The 15,278-nt window shown below is 46.3% G+C and overlaps 1 protein-coding gene across 4 annotated transcripts in view; it reads right to left on the reverse strand.

Moving 5' to 3' along the window:
• Nucleotides 1–6,157: 6,157 nt before the first annotated feature.
• Nucleotides 6,158–15,278, reverse strand: part of PTPN13 (protein tyrosine phosphatase non-receptor type 13) — an 80,002-nt gene continuing 70,881 nt past the window's right edge. For all 4 annotated transcript variants that reach the window (XM_063414976.1, XM_063414977.1, XM_063414978.1 and 1 more), the window contains exons 40-48: nucleotides 14,530–14,609; nucleotides 13,256–13,311; nucleotides 12,084–12,187; nucleotides 10,856–11,004; nucleotides 10,191–10,281; nucleotides 9,332–9,669; nucleotides 8,465–8,680; nucleotides 7,687–7,749; nucleotides 6,158–7,000 (exon numbers count right to left, since the gene is read on the reverse strand). In XM_063414976.1, coding sequence (XP_063271046.1) covers nucleotides 6,920–7,000; nucleotides 7,687–7,749; nucleotides 8,465–8,680; nucleotides 9,332–9,669; nucleotides 10,191–10,281; nucleotides 10,856–11,004; nucleotides 12,084–12,187; nucleotides 13,256–13,311; nucleotides 14,530–14,609 — 1,178 coding nt within the window. In that variant the 3' untranslated portion in view covers nucleotides 6,158–6,919. The remainder of the gene's footprint in view (nucleotides 7,001–7,686; nucleotides 7,750–8,464; nucleotides 8,681–9,331; nucleotides 9,670–10,190; nucleotides 10,282–10,855; nucleotides 11,005–12,083; nucleotides 12,188–13,255; nucleotides 13,312–14,529; nucleotides 14,610–15,278) is intronic.

Here is a 15,278-nt window from a genome sequence, read left to right on the forward strand (position 1 = left end):
GCTCGCTCATTTTGATCGACATCCGGGCGCCCGGCCCTCCCCCGGCCGCCGGCAGGGAGGGGGGCCCGCCCGGCCCGGGGACGGCCCCGCTCCGGCCCTCAGCCGGCGGGGCCCGCTGCCGCCGTCCGCGGGGCCCGCGGCCCCGCTCGGTGTGCCCGCCGCCCCTGCCCCGCGCCCCCGCCCGCGGCCGCTCCCGCGGCACAAATATCGCCCATTTCGGAAGCTTCCCAGGCCTCGGAAGGAAGGCTGCAGAGCGGCGTGCCGGGTGTCGGCACAGAGCAGCACAGGGAGCCGAGCGCGCTGGAAGCGCGGGCAGGAGGGCTTTGGACGGGCTGTGCTGTGCGCACGGCGGGCTCTGGTGCAATCCCTGCCTGCCCGCGGTCTGCAGCCGCTCTCGGGAGGCAGCAGTGCTGTCCTGTGCTCTCGGTGCTTCTTGGCACAATTAGAGACACTAACTACTCCTGCAACTGCTTCCAGCTAGGAATTACCCAAGCATGCAGCAGGCAAAAGCGTTTAGCCGAGGTCCCTTCAGCTTTCCTCCACAACTGTGTATGGCTAAGGTTTCTACCAACACTGCAAACAACATTATCTTCCTCCCAACTTTCTGGTTTAAAGCACAGCTTGTGTCAAAGTATGTGGCAGATACCAAAAGAATGGTTTATACTTGATTGTTTTCCTATTACAGATAACCTTTATGGGAATCTCGAGTCTGAGCTATCTCCGCAAAGATTAAATAAAATTCGTATCAGTTCTTTCAGGCAGAACAAAAGATAATGGAAAAAAAAACATTGTCTAGATTTTCCACAACAGCTGAGCTTTCTCCAGGAAAGAAAACTTGTCTGCTCTCTCCTAAAGTTTCTAGCAGTTTTCCAAAGCACTCGATTCAGTGCATCTGACAAATCAGTGTTCCTCCAAAGGGAGCTTTCTGACAGAGTATATCCTGTCACCTGTCGACTCCTCCCTCGTGTTCGTGTCCAAGATCAGCAGACTGCAGCGTTTCTTACCTGTTTCTATGCACTGATCAGGGATACAAATTTCCCCTTTCCCCCCCTTTTGAAAGATGCATTGCAAAATGAAGGAAAATGTCTCCTCTAAGTAAAATGCAAACAAAACAAATCAATAAAGTAAGGTCTTTGTACTCTTCAGCTCATCATAAGCTCAGAAATGCACTACAGAGCTCTGTCTCAAAAACCTACCAGGAAAAGGTGATCATCACTCCAAATGGTCTTTAATCTGTATATAATATTTGAAGATCCATTCATAGCTATCTATGCACTGTATGAGAATGGAGTTCTCCAGAGATGAAGCTTGTGATTTAAGCACTTCACAGAAATGCAAAGCCAACCAAAAAGCAAACAAAGGTGTGCAGGCACCCTGATTGCTGTTGTTACTTAATTCTGAACTCCTGAAAAGGCCTCACTACCAACCTCAGACATCAGTGGTAAAGCACAGGCTGTGGGTAAATCAAGTTTCTTTTAAGTCCCCTCTCACCTGCCTGTAGACCTACCTGTAACTGGGCATGTTGAGAGAGGAAAAAAAAAAAAAGGACGCAGAAGTTTCAAGCATGAAGCAACATTATTTCCAGATAAGGTGCAGACACTGCTACATTGCCACAAAAATGATCTCAGCAGAGCCTCTAGAAGGAGGATGGGTATCTCTCTGCTCACCACTAACAATGCTGGCCATACCCAAGTGTTGGTCCAGGAAGGAGAATGCAGCATCCCTCAGCTCCAGAAAAAACAACAGAACATGACATTATCCTAATAAAGGTATGATAATTCATTAAGTGTGTGGGAGAAATCAAGCATAGAGTACCAACACATACCAAGCAATAGTAAAATCATTAAAGACATGGTCAGTGAGCTTTCCTGAAATACATTTGCTGTAAAGTAAAACATGTATTTGTTCATACACAGAAACAGGTCAGATCCATGCCTTACCACGCTGTTCCAAACATCTCCTTGCACTGCACTGCACCAGGTTTTTAACCAGACACGGCCCCTCCCTCCACTCCTCACGAGTCTCTGCTGTCCTGTAATTAACGTGTGCTCTCCCAGCCCTGCTGACCACAAATCCATCTCGCTGCTGCCATCCCCTGCGGCTGCTGAGCCCTGCCCATTTGGGGTGAAAAGGCTCCAGTGGATATTGTGTTTCCCGGCCGAGGGAGCCGTGGGTGGCCTTTCATGTGCAAAGGGCACTTCTGGCCCAGGTCAGCAGGCAAGGAAAGCTCCGAGAGGCTCTGCTGCCCCGGCAGAACAATCCCTGACCCCGAGCCCCTCTGGCTGTCAGGGCCCTCTGCCCTGCACCTCCCTGCCACCTCTGCAGAGCCGAGGCTGCACAGCTGCAGAGCTGCACAGCTGCTGTGTTCTGGCAGTCCCAAACCCCACACAGACCCGCCAGGGGCTCGATGCTCTTGTGTCCTTCCCCAGCGGTAGGCACGGAGCCAGCCACTCCACCAATGCATGTGCTGGTGCTGCAAAGCAAAGGCTGCAGCCATAATGCACAGGGCTTCAAGAGTTCCACGTATTTGGAGGAGCTGGTTCATCTCATCCTCAAATCCTGCCTCCAAAGCTGAGTCGAAAGTGAGCAAAACTCAGAAACCCATCCAGGCAAGCACACACAAAAGCCAGCTCAACAAGGTAAATGAAGCTGTGAGAAATGACGAGTCTGGAGAAGGCTGAGGCAGCAAAACCTCTCTAACCCTGATTCAGCAAAGCACTTCCCTGCAGACTTGGTTTATTGCACCTCCTTAACCATAGCACCTTCCAGAACCACGGCTGACTGCCAGGAGCACCCCTCGCCAGGCAAATCCTGGACTGCACTGGGATTTCACCGGGTCCAACCCACACAGCGCCGCTGCAGTGAGGTGAAAGGAGCCACAGGGCAAAGGAAAAACAGCTGAGGACAACACTGAAAAAGGGGTAGGGAACAACACACCAGAAGGATATGTTGACTTTATCAATGAACACTAACTTGGGTACAATCTGTTATGTAAGTAATTGCTCTACAGATATTAGGAATCAAACTTTTCTGGGAAGAGAGGAAAACAACCCTTCATCTTTCAATATCTAAATTGAAGAAAACAGATTTTTAAAAGACCTTCTCGCAGGCAGAGAAGGTCAGATTTTGTTATAGTGTCAGATATAACACCTTCATCAGTCAACCACCTACTGGACAGGCCAGTGGAAATTGAATGGGAACTCCAGAAGGAATTTTCCAAAAGACAGAATCCAGAAGTTTAGTTTACCTCCAGTTCCAAGCCTGTGGTTGGGCTCCAGTTTGCAGCAAACCCTACTCAGAACCATGTGCCATGGGAGCTTGTTATCTCATCAATGTGTAAGTCTGCTCTTCTTTGTCTTTTCAGTATTTCCAATAAAGCATTTATTTGTATCAGCCACTTTTTGTCAGCATTTTCTTTCCCAGTGTTGAGTTGGCCTTATTCTCCTCTCCCCTCTTCTCTTCCTCTTCTCTTCCTCTTCTCTCTCATTCATTTATTTGCCACTTTGCTCAGCCAGAAGGTCATTCTCTGAATGAATATTTGGTGAATGAACATTCTCAATATTCAGAGCCCTTGCTACACTGCCCTCTTCACAGAATAATCTCTTGGAGCTGCTTAGATGCTGAGTGACATTTCCCAGAGTTTACCCCTGACACCAACTGCCCTGAGCAGGCAGCACAGGACAGTCTCCACTTCAGCTGTGCCAAGATCCACAGGCCACTTGGTGTTTGCCCCATGTAATGTCCTGCCTTGTCCCTCAGTGGGTGTCACAAGCTTCCACCCAGATGATGATTCATCTTTTCCCCACACGGGTTGTTTCAGAAGGACTTCAGTTGTAAGGGAAGAGGCTGCCCAGAAGCATTCGAGTAACAACAGCACCAAACCCCCAAAACAGTTTCCAAGGAGCACCTGGAATTCCTCCTTTGTTGCTCCTCTCTTGCAGGCAAAGACCAGCAAGGAAAACAAAGATATGATAAACTACTAATGGCACAGGGCTGCTTATGTGGCAAAGCGTTTGTGCTTCTGTCAGCTCATTCTGGCTGGAAAAACAAAAGGATCCTTTCTCTCTTGGGTTAACACACAGGGTCAGTTCTTTAATTAGAACTATAATGGATTATATATCAGTTCTTTCCCTAGTCTGGTAAACTTCCTGCTAAAAATCAGACACCTAAATTAAGGAAAGTCCCTTTCAGCTGGAGCATGTCCTGGATGCTTACTCAGCAAGGCACCCCAGTCCTAAAAAGGAAAGCCTCTCACAATTTTTTGCCCCTGCAAATCATATAGTCAGCATAGTAAGAAAGCAAACAGCAATTTTCCTTTCAAGGAACTAGGCTTCTTATAATTTTACTTCTCATTTCTTCGAAGAGGGCATAAGGATTAAGTAATCTAATCCTTTGAAGAAAAAGATGAGCATTGGGGCATATTTCCAACGAGATTTTCCACAGAAACCAAGCTTAAGCCATCCCACTGCATAAGCACATCCATTTTTCTGTAATGAGTTTTGAGCTCTGGGGTCTGTTTCAGCCAAACTGACCACACCACAGAGGGAAGTTCCACCCACTTACCAGAAAACCGACAACCTTCCAGTGTCCTCAGCAGGTGTCACACTAGAGAGCACTCAATATTTATACTTCAATATTCTATTCCCTCAGCGTTGAGACAAAAATCCAAAGAGATTCCAAGCCCTTCTGAAAGAGGCCAATGCCACCTTTCAGCATCATGCATGATTTCTCAGAACACCTGAATGCTTTGTGTGTGTGCATGTGCTTCTCTTTTTTTGTGCATATCTCTGCTTTTTTTGTTTGTGTGTGTGTTTGTCCTTTTTCTGAGGAAGAGGAGGTTAGGTCACGTTAGCTTTTTTGTGTGTCCACCATTTAAAGGAAATTGGGTATAACACACCATACCACAGATCATCATCACATCTGTGAGGAGAAGCAGCAAAATCTGCAATCTCTTACTGGTTTGTGTTTGCAAACTGCTTGTGCCATACCTGGCTCCATGCAGCATGCTATACAAAATCTGCTCCTGTTTCTACATTGTTTGGAATGTACCTGAAAACGTTTAAAAGAATTTAACTGCCTCAACTGTACTGTCTGGTTACCATAACACTTTTTTGTTTCTAAAACCCAGACATGCCCAAACTCTCTGAGCTCAGTATTGATGTCAAAGCAGCAGCAGTGTATAACTAGCTGTGTTTACTTACTTTGCCTGTATACCACTGTAGTCCTGAAAATCTTCTGTCTTCAGTTTCTAGCTCCTTCATACAGCTATACTGCCAACATGGCTAATCATGCCTCTGCTTCTATCTGCACAGAATTAACTTTCCTTCCTCACATTATGCTTCTCTGAATAATGCAGTTTTGCTGTTATGCTGGAGGGAATAAAATACACAGTATTACTGACAGGTGAAAAAGGCTCCTTTCCTTTTTTAAGTCATGCTATTGCAAGGCAGTGAATGCCTCAGTTTGGGGACACTGGAGCACTGTGGGCTACTATTTCCAAGGGTCAAACCCTGAATGACAGCCAGCCCCTGGACTTACTGCCACCTCTTCAGTGCAGAATGCTGCTAAATTAGCACTCTTAACCCCTTCCTGACAGCACAGGTCAGAAGCTTCAGTTCTGGCCAGGATTGCTGGGGCAGGAACATTGCCCAAGCCCTCCAATGACCACTCGAGGCTGAGGTGCTGGCTGACAGCATTTAGTCACCAGCCAGGCTCCCACAGAGCTTAAAATGAAAATGAACACAGCTTTGGCTGTTTACAGTGTCACCAAACCACGGAGCTACTCAGAATGTGTCTGCTGTCTTGCCTCCAGCTCAGACCTGCTGCCATTAGCAGAGCAGGTTCCACTGCTGTCAGACCACTGCAGAGGCACTGCCAGCACACCCCACACAGGGACACGGTGCCAACGCCCAGCTGTGCTGGAAAACAAGGAGGGAGGGAAACAAACTCTTCCTTTCACCACAGGGGAGAAACCCTCCAGAAAGGAGCCCACACTTCTGCCAGATTTATCAAGCACATACTGAAGAACAGAAGGACACTGACAAATTAAATTGTGCACAGCCCTTATGTCTTAAGGGCAGCAACCACAAGGAATTATGCCATGGCAGGCCAAGAAAAATCAGCCACAAGGACACAACAATACCCAGACCCAATGTGGTCAGTGTACATTAGGTATATTTTTATTTACAGAGTAGAGATGCCTAATCAATTACAAGGTTAGACACCCAATAATTCAGCTTTTTTGTGTAAAAGTATATAAATATGTACATGAAATTCTATGAAGTAAAAATTATTAACTGTGATACAGTTAACATTCACGACTATCCTTATGCTAACAGGCATCTCTTAAAGCTTAAATGCTGATTTCAAGATACCCTCTATAAAATAGCTGTAATTGTACTAGAAGGGCAAAAATTCTGTGCCATGAACAAGCTTCCAAAAGAGACATTTTACCATTCTTTGCAATAAAGTTTGCCAGGATAAAAATACTGCTTCATCCCTCCCACTTCCCCACCCTGTAAGAAGCAAATACCCCAAAACAGTTGCAGAACTGCAGGAAGTAGAATAGGATTACTTTTTTCTTCTTCTTCACTTTTCTTTTTAAATTAAAATATTTTTCTTTCAGTATTTTATGACACATTAAGGAAGCTGCAAAAAAAATGCAGCTTTATTAAATATTGTTATACAAAAGTCTCACGTGTGCATCCCTGGGGCTGAAGATTACAGTGGTATTGCATGAGCTATCCCTTTCCCCTAGAACTGTATACCTGATCTGGAATGATGGAGGGACTTTCTAGAAAAGACCTTGGACAGCAGCTGCAGGAAGGGATTACAAAACTTTTGGCAGAACACGTAAAATGCTCCAGAGCCTCTCAACCTCCTTGTTTCCTTATTTTAAATGCACTTCTGCTTCAGTATTTTATTTGTCTCTCTGTTGTTCTTCCTGCTGGAGATAGTTCAGGACATAAAGGACAACTTGATAGCAGAAAATGTACTGATCCTGGAGGGAAAAAGAAATTACAGAACATGTGAGAAATGCCTGCACCACTTAAGTGCTCTCACTTGCACTTCACAGCTGCACTTCCAGTACTAATTACACGCTTAAATAATAAAACCACCTGACTTCACAATTCCTTCCCATTCAAAGAAAGAGTGCAGATTTTAACAAGACCTTGTGATGACCATCTCTAAAGTTAGTTAGCTCTAGATCCAGATTATTCCTAAAAGATCAAACTTCTGGCTGAAGATCTTCCCAAAGGAGATCTCAGGACATCTCTCATAGTAACAGTGATTCACAGCAGCTACAGTCAGGCCTTCTCTTCAGTTTCTTATGTAACTTAAAGCCAAAAAACCTAATCTGACTTCCTCTATAAACACGCACTTCTGAAGATGAAAAGTCACAATTTTTTTAAACACAGTTCAAAACAATACAGCATGTTAAAAATGGCTTGTGTTAATGAACGTTAAACACTTCCTGCTACTCATCTGATTTAATTCTTGTGACACTAATGTCACATTACAGTGCACTAAGACAACAGCTGTGTGCACCAGGAAGGTCTCAGCCCCCAGAAGGTCAATGGGTGCCTGGGGATGCACCTGGGGATGCACCTGGGGATGCACCTGGGGATGCACCTGGGGATGCACCTGGGGATGCACCTGGGGATGCACCTGGGGATGCACTCTCACCTCTGTCTGCACCATCCCGTGTCTCTGCAGGCGCATCGTGCGCACCACGTCCGAGATGTCGAACTGCCAAGGCAAGCAGCAAGGTGAGCATCCAGAGAGAGAGATGCAGAACAAAGAAACACCCCCAGCATCAAAACAGGGAACAGAATTAGGCACATTAGCAGTGAAATAAATAATTCACTGTGTTTGTCTGTCAGCATGTACTGTCTCTGGGCAATCTGAATGTGGTCCTACATTAACACTCCTCCCTTTTCTTGTGTTCTTTCTCTGCACAGGCCACCTTGCTTACTCTAAGCTAAGCGTGCAGAAAAGAGAGTTTTAGACATTCAGAGGTGCTTAGAAACTCCACAGAGCTGAGCATGACACAGCTCATCTTCCTGACAAATTCACCAGTTCTGCTACCCCAGGCCACTGCAGGACACAAGCAAAGGGAGCCAGCACCCTCCTGTGGCTCACCCTGGAAAGCAACCCCTGCCTGTGCTGGCAGAGTTAACTCACACACCCCTTCCATCCACCGACTGCCCAAGCCACCACGGCAGCACCGTTTTTCCCACACCACGTGCCAGAAGCCCCCCACGGCAGAAGATGCCATCCTTGAGACACACGCCAAGGTCACTGAGGCTCCTGAGACACCCAAGGGCCAGAGGTATCGGAGCTCTCCCCGTGTGGGATCACCAGCACACAAAGGCGGCACTGCCGGCAGGGCAGGCTCGCTGCCAGCCCAGCCCAGCCCGCCAGCCCAGCCCGCGGGGCACAGCCCAGCCCGCGGGGCACTCACGTCGAGGTCCCTGCTGATGAGCGCCAGCAGCACGTCGATGCAGATGAGGGTGCCCGAGCGGCCGATGCCCGCGCTGCAGTGGGTGACGATGGGCCCCGCGCGGTGCGCGCGCCGCAGGCACGCCAGGAACGCCAGCAGCTCGTCCGGCCGCGCCGGCGTGGCGTGGTCCGGCCACGCCACGAAGTTCAGGTGGGAGATGTGCCGCACCTCACCTGTCTGAGGGTCAGAACAACACACCTGTCTGAGGGCCAGAACAACACACCTGTCTGAGGGCCAGAACCACACACCCGTCTGAGGGCCAGAACAACACACCTGTCTGAGGGCCAGAACCACACACCTGTCTGAGGGCCAGAACAACACAGCACTCGGCACGTGGCAAGAACGAAAGGAGGAAAGTGAGCTCCCAAAGAAAAGTCTCAGAACACAGGGATGTGCCCACTGAAGGTGCTTGGTAATTCAATACAACAAGAGCTGAACTGGAAATAACTAGGAAGTAATTCAGAAGTGTAAGGTTCACTGTGCAGACTGAGCTGATCACACAGAGCAGCCAACCAGCCAGGCTGAATTATCAGTGAATTCCACATCCCTATGTATGTCTCTGTGGCCAGTGGGAGCCAAAATTTGGTGTCTCATTAGTGTAATGAAATCGTAGCTTGGCCCAAATGCTATCTCCTATAAAGGTCACAGAGCAGCACAAGCTGCAGGCAGGAACAGCTGCCCGGTAATGCCCAGTGGGCAAAGAGAGGAAGCCCTGGGCTGCCTCTTGATGTAGACACTGCAAGTGAAAGCAGGCAAGCCAGAAGTATAAGGATAAATATGGCAACACTCAGAATAAAACCCTAAGCATGCAGAATTCGATTCACTCACCTGAATCTCCTGGAGCTCCAGCACTCTGATGATGAAGCCCTTGAGCTGCTGAAGCCTCACAAGCGCCAGGCGCAGTCTGTCGTTGATCATGGTGGTTTTATTGAGCACGTCTGGCCAGTAGCGCTGACACTTGATCTTCTCTCCCTCCACCTCCTGAGTCATCATGGCAATCACAGTGCAGTTCTGCTCCCACACCATCTGCCAGAAATCGGCTATGGTGGTGGGCAGAGGCCCCTGGCATGCAATGTAGACGAACTCCTCGCTGCCCACGGGCATGCGGATGAAGCTGGCGTTGATGTAGCCCCCCTCAGCCCCCAGAGGGACCCTGGTGGTGTCATCTGTCACCCACACACAGAGAGAGAGCTCAGGTTAGGTGTGCATATCCTCAGAGCCTCACACAGCACAGCTGTCAGCTCACACAGCCTTACACACACAGCACTCATCTCCACAGGGGCTTCCACAGCTTGCTTAAAAAATAAATCACTTAAATACTTAACTGAGGGCACTAATCAGTACTTTCAATAAAGAAAAAGATATCTGCAGCAGAAATATAATCCAGCAGGTGGGTGGGATAAGCGATTTGAAATGCAGCAACTCTGAATAAACCTTGTCTGGTTCCACGTGTATACAGGATTTAAGACAGGATCTGCTGAAACACCTGAGCAGTGTGTGAACATCCATCCCTACCAACCACAGCACAGCAGCACATTGTTCACCAATCTTGAACTGCTTTATAAACACTTCCTTTATTTTCACCCTTACTAGGATTAGGAATCAAACCATCCCACCTCTGATCAGATCCATCTGAGCATACGGTGGTGACAGAATATCACTGAATTTCTAATGAGTCTGGACTTACAAGGAAGTATGTTTTTATATCTGTTCTTCCTCCTGTTCTCCTTTGCTTGTCCAACCAAACATTGATCCAGAGGTTTTAACTCCTGAAGGTTCTGTAGAGAAACAATTACATGTGCATTAGGAAAGCACTGATCAGTAGCAATAGTAAGAGTGGTTCTGTTATCAAGTCATTAACAAACAGAATAATTAAATATCAAATCCTAATGTGGATATGCAAAATAATGCAGTCACAGGAAGGAATCTTTTACACAGCCAAGGAAATGAAATTAACAAAAATACCCCAAAACCAAACCCCACCTTGTATCCAGTAAATGTTTTATCTCCAAACAGAAATCATGTAACATGGCTAACTTAAGACTTTGAAAAGACTGATTTGACACTCAGCAGCTGGACTGCACAGCCTCTGTCTATCCCTGCTTACATCACATTCACTTGGTCATTTACCAGGAACAAGAATGATGTAAAAACACTTATGAGCTGATTGCACACTGATCTCATCTCTCAGCAGCTCGTGGGAGAAGGGAGAGAAGCCTTTGGAGTTAAATCTTTTCATCTCTTTTGAGCTCCCAATTAAAGAGCTGCGGTATTCAAGGCAGTGATGATCCAGCCATTCTATTTTTGTTTCATACTGGGAAAAAGGACTGTAAAGGACAAATAATTACTCACTTCAATCTCTTTGGAAGGGACTCCCTGTTCCAGCAATCCACGCAACATCCTGATCACTGACTTCAATTTGGCTCCTGAATATTTGCCTCCAGGGAGCACATTCACAGTAGGGAGTGCAGAGATCTCTTCATCTGTCACTAGGGGGAAATCTAGCAGAATAAATAAATATAAATAAATAGCTAAAACCAGGGCAACATAACCTGTAGCTGACAGCTGGATTTGCATGTTGCTGTTCACCACTGCACCACCAGTTTTCCCTTGAATGCCCCCACACACCAGAGAGAACACACAGCTCTCCTCTCGGTTTGACAGGCAAACCCAAATTAACCAGCAAAACCAGGGAGATACAAAATCAGCTCTGATAAATCCAGTAACTAAAGGGAGTATTTTCCTGAACTTCCAATAAATGCATTGAAATGAACTTCCAGTACATTTTAAATGTAAGTTCTTCACACAACAACCTACAATAAAGGATGGACACACACAGGGGTGAATTCAGAACTCTCCACATTACAGCCTGTTTTTAGCACTAATACTTAGCATGCATATAGCACATCTTACAATCATCACTTGGAAGGACACTTTTATTCCATACAGCTTGCCTCCCATCAGGCCTTCAGTGCTTCCCTGAAGCACAACAAAATTCATAAACCTAAAATCTCCTGGTATTGCAATTAGAAGTGTCCTAAATCTACTGACTTAGTCTGAAGTATCACATGGATTATCCTTTTTTCTTTTAATGCATGCAAAGGACTGCTGGATATGAACTTCAGGAACTGACATCTCTAATGCTAGCTCAGAAAAAGTGAAGACTAAATTTTGGCAAACACATCAAACTGCAGAGCTCCACTGTGCCACACTGAGCAGCGCTGGCAGCGTGACAGTCCAGATAAAAGCAGTGCCTAACCTGAGCTGGCATGTGAGGCACACGATGTATCAATCTAACCACAGTCAAACGTGTATTTCTTGTGACAGCTTTGGTGAGACAGATACTGAGGAGGGAAGTCCCTCAGCTGGTCCCAGCTCCTCACAACTACAGCCCATCCTTGTTCCTGCCAGCTGCCACACAGCACACAGAGACACAGAGATCCCCCCAGTGCATGGCTGGGCTGTCAGAACCCCCTCACGCTGCCACCACACCCTCAAAGCACACCCAGGACGTCTCAAAGCTCCCCTCTGTCTGTTTAACCTGTCCCAAAGTTTCCCGGGGTGGTGCTGCTGTCCTTGCCTTTATCCACGCGCTCCTGGCTGGCCGAGTGGATGGGCAGCTCGTCGCTGCCCCACGAGATCTCCTCCTCGTCTGCCGGGCACAGGGAGGGCTGGGGAGGGCATCTGTGAGGGGACAGGCAGGGCAGTGAGAAACAACACATCTGCAACCCTGCTAAAAACACCAAAACAAAACAACAAACCCACCAGAAAGGAATTTACAGATACAGTTATTTCTGGACTGGACCCCCACCAGCGATTCCAAAAACCCAGCTTTACCACCACCACCACCTTTTTTTTCTTTTACATCCCCAAAGGGGATCTAAAAAAGGTAACAGTGGAAAAAGAGCCAGGAATATTCAAATCTAGTAATAAATATCACTGCAATTACTTTTCTGCAAAGGTTAAGCAATTCAATAGCATCCAATAGCAGATTTGTACCACTCATACAATTCACTGCACTTGAGTATCGTTTCTCAATTGCAAGTTATCTGGCTTTGTTGAAGATACTGATGAATGTGTTAAGAATTTCATGATTTCATTATTTCATAATAACAAGATAAAACCATATAAAATTTTACTGAAATTTCACTTAGACTAAAATTATTTCACTGAGAAAAACAGCCTTGGGAATACGTAAAGCTCAAAGTGGCCCAAAGGGACAGCTAGCTAGCAACTTGGTCAGGCGAATGCTTCGTGCTCTGTGGAGAAACAGCATCCCCCAGGCACCCAAGGGAGTGATGGAGCAGAGAACTCCACCCTGGAGCTGCAGTGGTCTAAAACCAGATGTAGCACTAATGAAGCTTGTATAGATTTGAACTGCAGACAGCATTGTTGGAATGTTTTCTTCACATCCAAGCACCAAGGTGCCAGCACAATGCAAATTGTTATTTGGAGACACCTGAACACAGTCCAGGTACTTGATACAACCTCGTTACCAAAGGAATAAATAAAAGCAGGGCATAAGAAACCACATAAAGCCATTTAGTATGAAGGCAAACTACAACCTTTTAAGTAAGGAATGGACCAAGAGAACAATTCAGCAAGACACTGCACAGATATTTTATTGTGTTTGTTTTGGGGGTAGTTTCTTGGCTTCTTTGTTGTTGTTTTTCTCTCATTCCAACATATTACACTTCACACTCCCAGACTTCACAGGTTTGCTTCCAAGCAACACTAGAAAAGAAATCTCACCTTTCTGGCCCAGCTTTTACTTCACAATAGTCTTCACAACCATTTACATGTGTTGGCTAGAAGAAGGATTTCAAAACACATTAAAATACATGGTTGCATACATATACTACAATTTCAAACAATTACAGGGACTATTTCTGAAGGGTACTAAGTTCAAAGCAGCACATAATGGAAGACTTTCCTCTTTTAGACATCTCATTAACCCAAAATAACAGAGGACAAGAACACTGAGCACTTGGAAAGATGCTCTACTGCAACAAGGCCAAGAAGCTGTATTGAAATTACTCCTGACTCACAGCAGCAGTAGAGTCACCTGAGTGTTCCCCAGTTGGCTTTTTTTGTTTCTAACACTTAGAACCCTTGATGAGGTGAGGTTGACAGTGAGAACTGCTGCCTCAGAGCTGTGAAGCCACAGCTCCTGTGCTGTGGGTATGTGACACAACAGGACAGCACCTCTAAATGACACACACTCCCCACAGCTTCCCCAGCAGACAGGGAGCACTCACACAGGGGGAGGCATTTCCATCCCTCCTTCACAAAAACTACAAAATCATTAAACATTCCAGGCTGACTTGCTGTTTTCCACTGCCATAGCGGGACACTTTTACTTGTGGCTCTCCCTAGAGCACACTGACACAGAGCCAGATTCCTGATTTGATTTTCAGCTCTACTGACTGCACAGAGAGCTGCAGGAGCCAGGAGAGACAGAGTTCTGCTGAGCTGGAACAAGAGACAAACCCCAGGCACCCAGTGACTGATGTGAAACAGGACACACAATAACAGAGCAGGCCACATATAGACGTTATTCAAGCTAATGAACTTATCCTAGAAAAAAACAGCAGGAGAAGGAATTTCAAATCCACATTTTGGACAGTAAAGTCTACACAGCATTCATTTTCACTGTGACTGTTTCCCTTCTTTGAGCAGGAATCACTGAAATATTTTAGATTAAAAAGCTGAAGTAGCATGAACAAGGTAGTTTATTACCACCCTTTTTGAAAAAAAAAGCTGATGGACTTCATATGATAGTGTAAAATAACTATATGTGTTGTTCTCTTATATAGATAATTTATGCTAATAATATGCTATCACATTTAAATATGATAATATGATATCATATTTAAAAACAAATGTTTATACACTATTTAAAGCTACTTACAGCTACTACTTACAGCAATGTTCTCATTTAAAGGACATGTAATGTGATTTCCACCAGTTCTATGCCAATAAGGAAAGAAATTGAAAGAGCATCTGCCAGCTCCTTGCCATCCTACCTCTGAAAAATCTTCAGGTAAAGATGACCCATCACAGTCTGTGTCCTCAGACTTATCTTCTGTCACCCTCCCATTCATCTCTAGAGAACAGGAAAATCAGGGGACACAGCATAAACACACCAGAAAACGCCCAGGAGCCACCCTCTCCCAGAGAATCCTGTCCCACCTGCCTGGCAGCAGACAGGGAATACAGGTGCCAGAATAACCAAGGACACTTTTAAAGGCCCTTTGCTACCAGGTTGGAAAAGAGCTCTTACCCTACAGGATAATCAGACTCTAGGTCTCTGTTTTTCTAACTGGAATGTGAGAGTGTTTGCACAGAGTATCTGTGTCACAGCACTGCTGGTGGACAGGCTGCACACTCCCCAGCGGTTCCTCTGCAGTTCAGTCAGACCTGGACCTGCAGCAGGTCCAAACCAGGATTCTGCTCACTGTGTGCACTAACAAAATGTAATTGCACATGCCAGATGAAATCTGACCTGTACCTGTGTGCTGTGGAAGCACCTGCTGCCATTTCCCAGGGATTCAATGCATGCTCAGTGACAAAGGCCAGCCTACAGGACACTGGAGCTGCAGTGACATTCCCCAGCTGAGATCCTGCACAGCAGAGCCCCAGTGACCCCTGGCTGCCAATGCCAGCACCAAGTACAGTAACCCCATGACCCTGAAGTCATGACCTGAAATAACTGTGATTTGGCAACTTTCATCTTGAGTTTTAGAAGGAATCTCCACAGAAGTAGAAAGCATCT

Source organism: Prinia subflava, chromosome 18 (assembly GCF_021018805.1).
Source record: "Prinia subflava isolate CZ2003 ecotype Zambia chromosome 18, Cam_Psub_1.2, whole genome shotgun sequence".
Taxonomy (NCBI): domain Eukaryota; kingdom Metazoa; phylum Chordata; class Aves; order Passeriformes; family Cisticolidae; genus Prinia; species Prinia subflava.